The sequence below is a fragment of the Seriola lalandi genome, unplaced genomic scaffold, assembly GCF_002814215.2.
Source record: "Seriola lalandi dorsalis isolate HSWRI2012SDOR001 ecotype SW California unplaced genomic scaffold, Sedor1 jcf7180002054795, whole genome shotgun sequence".
Classification (NCBI taxonomy): Eukaryota; Metazoa; Chordata; class Actinopteri; order Carangiformes; family Carangidae; genus Seriola; species Seriola lalandi.
Window position 1 is genome coordinate 686,193 of NW_019525348.1, and position 10,337 is coordinate 696,529.

The 10,337-nt window shown below is 40.7% G+C and overlaps 1 protein-coding gene across 1 annotated transcript in view; it reads right to left on the bottom strand.

The window, feature by feature from the left end:
• Positions 1-2,753: 2,753 nt before the first annotated feature.
• LOC111669398 (zinc finger protein SNAI3-like) overlaps positions 2,754-10,337 on the bottom strand; it is a 9,032-nt gene continuing 1,448 nt past the window's right edge. The window contains exons 2-3 of the mRNA XM_023425680.2: positions 6,975-7,634; positions 2,754-5,300 (exon numbers count right to left, since the gene is read on the bottom strand). Of these exons, the coding sequence (XP_023281448.1) occupies positions 5,122-5,300; positions 6,975-7,634 (839 nt within the window). The 3' untranslated portion in view covers positions 2,754-5,121. The remainder of the gene's footprint in view (positions 5,301-6,974; positions 7,635-10,337) is intronic.

The following is a 10,337-nucleotide window of genomic DNA, read 5'->3' on the forward strand; positions in this document are numbered from 1 at the left end:
TATCCACTGAGTAGTGCTTGGTCTATCAGTGTTTTTCCATAAACATGTGAAATATATCTTTCAGTGCAAAGCAAGTTGAGGTCTATAAATGCTTATTTACTTTTACTGTAATTGTGTTTTTATGGAAATAAGCCCAACAGAGAAAGTTTAGGGTCCAGTACGATTTGTTCTGAAGTAATTTTCTCAGTCATATCTCTTACATCTTCCCAAAACATCTGAACGCAATGAAACAATGTCCCTCTAGTTTCTGTACATTTGATACACATATCTGGTATGTTTTTATTATATTGATTTAATTCCGCTGCTTTGATTTCTATTCTATCTCTACTGATATTCTCTGTATTACTTCCCGTTATGTCTCGCACAACAAGAAGTGTGTGTATCAAAGCCTGTTATATCTTATTCCCCTGTTGTCCATAAACACGTCAGTGACCATGAACACACACTGTAGCTTATTTTGATTTAGTCCCACACACACCATCCTGCAGCCTCATATACTCAGCACTAGAAAGAAGTGTCAGGCAGGACTTGCACAGCCACACACCTTATCGTCTCTGTATTGAGATGTTTGACTGTCATTTTCACTCATGAAGCTTTACATGCGACCTCAAATATTCATTCTGCCTCTCCTCATCTGACCACAGCATCTGACCTTCTCCATCCTTCAACCCTAATTAGCACACACACACACACACACACACACACACACACACACACCCTAGTCCTCACTGAGGCAGATGTCTTGGTAACAAGTGCAACACAGTGTCATTTGCAGGGTATCAGAGGCCTGTGGTGAGGGACTGGAAACAGCCACAGACTCACTGTGGAAAATACCGACATAATCTGCCGCCCATTGTTGTCTATTGCTTCCCCCACCCAACACACACATATCCACACTCACACACGTGTTTTTTACTGTATCCGCTGGCCTAATATCGTAGCCTAATAATAGGTCTCATGTCTTGACAGCAGCTAAATCCGGCAGCGCTGTCTTATATTCCTGACACACTGTGAGATGGAGAGCTGCCCTCACGCCTAATATAACAGTTTTCCATGTATTTATAGGCCTGCAGGGAGTCAGAATAGCATCTGTGTGTACTGAAAATGAACCGAGCCGACTGGTTGGGAATATTTAGACCTTGTTCCACGGTTACTATTCATAGCATTCCATTACATCACAACAGAGCCATTCTGGGCAAACAACAGGTGCTCAGACTCATACTACAGGTGCAGGGCAGGGCAAGTGTGTAGCATTGTGACAGCAAGTCAAACATCTCTGCTGCTGCTGCTGCTGGTGGAAAAACTTGGATCATCTTTTTATTAAACTGCACATTGTCACCCAGGACAATCTACAATATATGCCCAGACTGTGCTGACTGATAATTCAACTATACAGGCAGCAATCTTTCACTGCATGACTTTAGCTCTGTCATGATTGAGTTAGCCTTCCACTAACTTCTACAATGTTCTACAGTGCAATGTCTCATTCAGCTTTTCTTTAATCTGTATCTCTGAAAACACATTTTTAGCAGCAGCTATTAGATCATTTAAACCTTTGTGATTTTAAATTAGATTTTTAAATTGATTGTAATCTCCGCTGTGTTACGTTTGCGGCGTTGTCTCTTCTCTGTCCTGCTGATATAACAGACTCACCTCTTCAGTTGCAGGCTGTGTTCGGAGTTATTAGTGTTGTTGAAAATGTCAGTGGGATTGTGAATGAGGTTTTCCCACTTCTGCAACAGAACCGAGAAGCTCTGTTGTGGATTAAATCTTCATCGTTCTGTGGATGATATGCAGCTGTATGTCTACTGAACCCCCACCAAGCATTTACTTTGATTTGAGCTGGATTTTAATGTCTTAAACTTGGAAACACCAGTGAGACAAAATAATAATAAATAAGCCTCAGCCCACAGAGAAATGCACACAGCCTGGATTCAGGAACTGAGCCTTAAAACCAGCCGTCAGGACTTCTGGAACTTTGTGATGTCACATCAAAGCAGTCACTTGCAGGATTTGGTTCTTAAAATCACAAATATGTCTTCTTATGGATCAACACTTCAAATAAAACACAGGAGAAGAGGAAAATATAGATCTTAATTTATTTAATTTTCTGTGCTTCATAGATCATCTCCTGGATGTCTCCTGGATGACACTGAAATAACAGCTGACAGCAGCAGAGAGAGGAAGAGCTTTAAATTTTGACAGCAGTAAAGTCATTGGCTCACAGAGACAGAATCTGATTGGTTGAACTGAAAGAGTGACAGCCCTCAGTCAGATGATGGAGTTGGATAACGTAAATAAACAGAGAAGCATGAAGATAAAACTTCCTGAGCTTCATTCACAGTATCACAGCTCACAGGAAACTATGATTCTTTAAGTGTTTAAAATGTGTGATTTGTTATATTGGGCCGTATGAATTATTCTGACCTTTACCTTTTAAAATCTTCAGTATGTAAACTGACAATATTATAAATATGAAATATGATGCAGGAGAGGAGTCTGTGTTTCATCCCTGTGGGGTGTTTTATACGAAATGCATTTTAAATGTTTGATAGTCGAGGAGGCACATGATGAATTCTGCTGAGAAATAATGTGAAACTATTTGTTTATAGTGAAATGAAGTTTGGATTTATCAGTTCTTGTAGAGATGACTTCCTGTCTATGAGCTTCCTAACAGCAGCTCCATCTGTTCCCTCGTGTCACCACACAAATACATAAAAAGGTCCAGACATTATTTCTCATTAAGTCAACAAGCATTTATTTTTAATACAAAAATATACACAACAATCCAGTGTTTTCACTGAACAGTGTTTCATCACAACTAAACTTTTATTCACTCACTTTAAAATAATTTCAAACAGAAACAAACCAACTTCATGACATCTATCACAAGCTTGATGTGATTTAATACTAGCTTCATGTAAGTGAACACTCAGTATGCTACTTTCTACTGCAGCTGATCAGAGAGAGAGAGAGAGAGAGGGCCTCGCCTGTTGTGATTAGATGTAACACGCCCACCACTCAGGTTTGGTGTTCATCCAGTTCCTTTTAACACTTGTTCCTCATTTACCTTTGATCATCAGGTCTGTCTAAGCTCATGATGCAGGATGCTCATGCAGGCAATAGAAACATTGCTTCAGTTGTTTGTTAGGGTGACTTTAAGATGTCGCCCACACAGTAACATAATACTCTTCTGAGCTCAGTGATCTCTGTTACTACACTACTTTTTTCCTTCATTCTCCAGAGAGAAAAACAACCATATATACTCTGAGTGCAGCCAATGCCGTTGTCTAGTTAGAACCAGGTGTTCACTAGATGTTGTTTTCTCGAAGGACGCCACATTTCCTGCCGTCATTTTCATCTCCGTTTGGCTTTAGCTCATTTTGTACGGTGGCCCTGAGAGCTCAACGCGCTGAAACTTCAGAAAACACATACAAATAGACAAAAGACAAACAAATTCAGAAAACATCTTCATCAACTTGAGAACACATTTGTTGCAAATACTCACAACCAACACAACCAAATATACAAACGCACTGCAAATAGCACAAACAACAAAGGAAGTGTTTCCAGGGGACACTAAAAAGTGATGAACCCGGAACACACTTTGTGACTTTGGAAATTAAAACATTGAACAAGTGTGCATGGATCTAATACATGTATTACAATACAGCCATGTTAGTGCGTCCAACCGGGTTCATCAGTTTATAGTGTCCCATGGAAACACTTCTGTTGTGTTGAGTATTTGCAGCTCATGTGTCGTCAAACAGATGAGGATGTTTTCTGAAGTTGTTTGTGTTTTGTTTGTTTACATGTGTCTTAGGTTGCAGTGTGCTGCGCTCTCAGGGACACCGTACATTTGACTGCTCACCTTACAAGATTTATAACTGTGTTATGACACAGTAGTGGAGCTTGTGCAATGTGCAAATACCCTGTGTATAAGCTGCACAGTGCCTCATGTGCATCTTCACTAAGCTAGACAGAGAGATACCACGAGGGGCTGTTTGAGCCAAGATTGTTGAGAGTGGGAACGACATGAAGCAAGTTGAAGAACGACATCTTGACACTGATCACCATCCTGTATCACAGCAGTTACTGTGAGGGCTATGCTTAAAGCACGACACAGCCTGAGAACACATTATTGGTATGAATACTGTAGTGGTGATACCTAGCTATAATCAAAACCTATAGTGGAGACGCAGGACCGTCAGTCCACCTCCAAACACTGAGCCTGTTTGATAAGCAGGGGGTCTCAGATGAGGTCAGGAGCATGGGATGAAGATCCCATCACAGCAGGGGGGGCCACAAGACTCCATTGTTCGCCCAACATTGTAAACACAAACACTTGGATCACAGGAAATTACAGATGTTAAAACAAAATTATGTTGAGTTCCTTCTGGAAAACAAAATCAAAGTATTATCACATTACATCCTTTTATACGACAGCCAGGCCTGGACGCGTTATGTTATTGGGTTGTCCGTCCGTCCGTCCAATTCCCGTGAATGTGATCTCTCAGTAATGCTTTGAGGGAATTTTTCAAATTTGGTACAAATACTAACTTGGACTCAAGAATGAACTGATTAGATTTTGGTGGTCAAAGGTCAAAGGTCAAGGTAACAGTGACCTCACAAAACATTTTTTTCGCCTTGTGAATGTGATATCTCAGTAACTCCTCAAGGGAATCCCTGAAAATTTGGCACAAATGCCCAATTGAACTGAATCAACTTTGAAGGCAAAGGTCAAAGTTCAAGGTCACTGTGACCTCACAAACACGTTTTCAGCCTTCTGAATGTGGTATCTCAAGACCACGTTAGGGGATTTCTTCAGACATTCACTTAGACTCAAAGATGAACTGATAATAAATTTCATGGTCAAAGATCAAAGGTCAAAGGTCAGGAAGGAGAGATTGTGACCATATTTCCTGCACCTTGGCGGAGGCATACAACCATGAGGCGGTAATTCTAGTTTTCTCCACTGCTCAGGGATGGGGTTTTTGTGATCCACAAAAATTATGCAAAGACTAGCAGGACTTTGGAGACCACTCCAAAGCCGCTGTTGTTCAGCCAGCAGTGAGGTTATACAGAAAGTGTGTATTGGAGCAGGGCGGAGTTTACAGGCTGTCAGGACACAGGGCAGCCGGCCTCTTGGTGCTTGGCTAACAGCGAGATCCTGGAGAAGGTCTTGAAGCAGCTCGCACACTGGTACTTCTTCACCTCAGAGTGGGTTTGGAGGTGAGCTCGCAGGTTGGATCGGTCGGCAAACGCTCGGCTGCAGTGGAGGCAGGAGAACGGTTTCTCTCCTACAGAAGGAACACAGACTCCATATCAGTCATAATAACAGCAGCTTGTATATCTGTGTTTCTGTTAACTCAGCGAACTCTGACAATCTCAACCACATTCCAAGGAGGGATGTCGTGATATACCAGTATTACGATAACTGTGATATTTAAGAAATGAAATATTGATATTGTGCCAATATTACACATATGTTTGGCCTTGTGGATCTTTTGTTTATCAGTTCATCTGGTTGACTTTTCACTCTACAGTAAGTGTAATTGGTCTTTTTGTAAAGTCATGGTCACAGACTCTCTCTCTACCTCCCTACGCTCGTATTTGAGTCTCATTCACTTGCCAAAAAGATACAAAACACATAATAAACAAAGTTAAAGATGAATTTGACTGACAGTATTTGATCTAGTGTCTAACAGATGTAGTAGGATCTCCTATTTGGTTTCTAATTAGAGTATAATTTGGTTTAATAGTGTCTAAGTATTGCTTACTTTATCTAATACAGAGCTACTGTATATGTGGTACAGCATATATTGAGTGTATGGTGTCTAATTAGGGTAAAACTATGTTTGTTTACTGTCTAGTAAAGAACACATTATTACTAGTTTTGTCAAAACTGATTCAAAGTAGAGCTTGTTACGTCTTATTAGTGTACTGTAAAATAAAGTGCAACTGTTTTGTCTCTCCTTGCATTTTTTTTTCATCTGTTTTTTTCTCTTTATGGTAATTTTTCTCATTTTGTGTCTGTTCATGTTAATTTTATGTCTATAGTCATTTTACGTCTCTTTTTGTTTATTTTGTGTTCTTTTTTTCCGTCTATGACTTTTAATCAAGAAATAATTACAGTCATTAATACAGAGGCTCTGGGGCACCCTGACCCCTAGGGCCCCTGGGCTTGTGCCTGGGGGGCCCGTTCAGTGATGAATCCATGTTGATGAATATATAGTATTTTTGAATTATGGCTGCATCAGACATTTTCTGTAACTCTTTGGAAAAGACACAATCATATATATCATATGGACCTGTGCGTCCTGGAACTTTATTTAAAATCCACTGTAAAAATCTGGGTGTGATAATGAATTTTGAATTGGACAAACTCAGTTTCAGGGATTAAATCAGCTTTTCCAGCTGAGGCTCTTCAAGGTCAAGTCCTTTAATCTTTTAGTGATTTTGACAGGGTTATACAGAATGCTGCAGCTCGCCTCTCAACAGGAACACATAAGCTAGAGCACATTTCTCCTGTACTGAGGATTCGATGTTATCGTTTGCCTACAAATCATTAATTGGGCTAACTTCAAACAACTGCACCTCTCTGACCTTTTCCCACCACACGTCCAATCAAGCTCACTCAGGTCCACTGACCAGTAGCTTCTGGTTCTCCCAAGACCAAGGGTGAAGCCCAGGGGAGACGCTGCATGTTAGGCTGACCTCTACACTGCCTGTTCTTAAATCCTGTCTTAAAACACATGGTTATTTCTTGGTTTTTATTTTATTTGGGTTTATTATTATTTTATTGTCTTTGTGTTTATATTGTGTTGTTTGTGTTCTTTTGCTATTGGTCAATTGTTGTCATTTTTTTTAATTTGCTTTATATATAAATTGGACTTGACTGTCTAATGAGCTGAAGAATCTTTAACAGTGTGAGTGTGTTCGTGTGTGTGTGTGTGTGTGTGTGTGTCACTGACCTGTGTGTGTGCGTATATGTCCCTGCAGAAGCCAGGGTCTGGAGAATGCCTTGCCACAGAGTTTACACACACAGGGCAGTGTGTGTGTCCTGATGTGCATCTTGAGTGCTCCCAGGCTGATGTACTCCTTCTCACAGTACTTACAGCTGAAGTACTTCTTACTGCTCCACTCACACTGGAGCTGCTTGTGTTTGGTCCGGCCTGAGAAGCTCAAGTACTCTTTATGACAGTCCAAACACTCAAAGCTCTCCTGGCTGCTGCCGCCCGGGAGGATGGCTGGAAAGAGGGCCAGGAGAGGGAGGGACTGAGGGTGGAGGCTTGGTCTCCTCCTGTGGTCTCCTGTGACACACTGGATCTCTAAGTTCACTTTGGTGCAGGACTCTGCTGGTTTATAGGCTTCTACCGGGCTCCCACTGTATGCCTCCGAAGAGGGGCCTAAAAAGGAGAGAGGGGAGGTGTCGGGAGAGGATGGAAGATGCAGTTGGGGTTCTCTGAGAGGAAGAGCACAGGAGGAGGAGGAGGAAGAGGAGGAGGAGGAGGAGGAAGAGGAGGAGAGAGACTGGGCTCTCTGCTGTAGCCGTGGGCTGGGGTCTTGATGATGAAGGTGAGGGGGGATGTCACTGTGCAGCAGAGAGTCTTCATGGGTGCTGGAGGGGACCTCTGTGAAAACACACACACACACACACACGTTTAGACTTCTATCTTTGTGAGGACTCTCACTGACATAATGCATTCACGACCCTCTACCATCACACTTCAGTGCCGAACCCTAAACCGTCTTAACAAACAGCCTTTTGAAGGTGTTTCACAAAGAGAGAACCAAAATGTCTTCACTTCCAAAACTGTCCTCAGTTGTTGCGAACTTCAGTGTGTGCTCTGTGAAATGTGACGCAAAGCAACAAAATCTAAATATCTTGATGCATGAAAAAGAAGGTTTGCCTGTGGCATTCATTCAGTTCTCCCTTTCATTTTTGCAGATACATACAATGTTTGCTTTAACCTAGCAAGCATCCTCATTCCTCGTGTGGTGCTCGTACACAGTGGTTTTTATATATTATGCTTTTAAATTTAAAGCTGAGGTTTCCTGTTAAGAGTTTTACAGGTGTCTAGGTTTGCATATGGTGAAAATGCTTTTTGGGCCATAGGGGATTTTCAGATGCAATACCATGAGTGGCAACTGGGAAAAACTGGCTGCAGGGCTGATTTTAGCGCATTTTAGCACTTTATAATCAATATTTAATTTAGATCAAATGAATGATGTTCTATAAAGTATGTGAACTATTTTCAGTCTCAACTAAATTTTTCCAGTTTTATTTTGGCCAGAAAGGTTACAAACACTTTCCCAAGAAAGATTAAAGGAATGTCTATAAAAAAAATAAAAAAAAATTGAGAATTTTGAGAAATATAAATAAATAAAATAATTTTATATATATAATAAATAAAACTACATTGTGCATTTCACGATATTCATTTGTTGCCTTGCTTGTTCCACTGTTTTGATACGTCTCCAATGTGCAGAATAATGTGCTGCTGGCTTTCATCACTGATGCCAGGAACAAACTTACACAGCACAGAGAAAAAACAACAGCTGTGTACATTCGTAACATAATCATGCTCTCTCACTGTCAGCTCTATACACAAGTCCTAATCTTAAGTGACAGCATCTCTATAAAATAACAGCAAATATGAATTCAGCTTCACTCACTTTCACCTTAACCCTACATTAGATTTAATCAACCCGTCTCCTCTGTCAGCTTCTTGCTTTGAGTGATGGATCCCACATGAACACACTTTTCTGGACAAAGTTACACAGAAGAGATTTCTGTATTTGCTCATGTTGTCAGGCAACCGTCAGTCAAATCTGATCACACCACACCCTCACAGTCCTGCTGAAGCAGCTGAGTCCGTGTCTGTTAAACTCTGAGTAAATGTTAAGAGAGCTATTTGTAAGTTTTGCTGTCGCTACATATGCTAACGTTAGCATTAACAGCTGTTTACTTAGGCCAGCCAGTCTTCAGCCATCGTTGCGTTTACAAGAGGTTATTATACTTCTTCAGAGCAGACTGTGGAAAGGAAAGAAGTGCTAGAAATGGCAGGAATGACGGGCTGGAAGTTGGAGCGGTGTAAGTAAATAAGGCAAAATGCACAACGCAGCTTGGAGGATGAAGATTTCGTCGACGAGAGAGGACACTCGACTTCAGTAGTTTGGAGATATTTTGGCTATTTACAGTCTGACATAAAACAGAGCAATGTGCACTGCAAACTGTGCTGGAGACACGTTCCATCAAAGACAGGCAACACCACAAACCTGTTTCCTCATTTGAAACAATATCACCCGTTAGATCACACAGAAAGTAAGAAATTACAGGCCCAAACGAGAGTTAGTGGACCCTCAACGAGCGCCAGGCCAGCACCCAGTGCAGATCTTCTTTGTCTATTTTTTTTATTTTGCAGTCTGATCATGTTACATGTGCGCTGTATCACACTGCACAACTTCATTTTCTATTTACTTTGTTGAGTAAAAAGGACTTAAAAAGGACTTTAATTTTAATCATGCATATTTTATCATATTTTGAATGTTTGTACCTCAGAGTTTTTAAATGTTCTGCTGTTTGGCAAGTGTTTGTCATGTTCTGACTAAACAGAACAGTTTGAAACCACATTTGACTGTCTGGTTTCTTCAACTTTCACTTAGGAGCAAAAATCAGCCTTTAAACCTGAAAGAAATAACGATGTGGCATTTATCGTGATAAATATTGATATCGACTAATATGGATTTTCTTTTATCGTGATAACAGTTTTGGCCATATCACCCGGCCCTATTATAAAGTGACTGCATCATTAATAAGCTTCCTCGAAATACATTTTAATTATGACTAAATTATTTACCAAACAACAGGCATTTTTTTTCAAAATTACTAATTACTTAATCACTCGCATGTGAAAGCACCAGTGGGGTGATAGGCGCAAACACACAACAGCAGCAGAGAAGCAAAGAGTGCAGCACTAACAAGAGTCCTCATATGCCAGAATGTGGTCTAACGTGAGCCGGATCGATCCTGTTCATGTCATTATCTATTCTCAAAACAAGACTCAGTAGGTAATGTTGACTTTCAGGTATCAGTCTGACTACTATCAAGTTATGGTTTAATTCCCATTCAATAAATCCAGAATTCAAAGAGTTTTCCCACACACACACACACACACACACACACACACACACACACACACACACACACACAGTTGAAGTCTGAACAGCTCACGCCAGTGTATAGTTTCCTTTAAACAGAAGATGATTTCAGTCTTATTTCCAGCTCTTTTTTCTTGGCCCCATTCTGATGGTAACGTAAGTACATCAATACA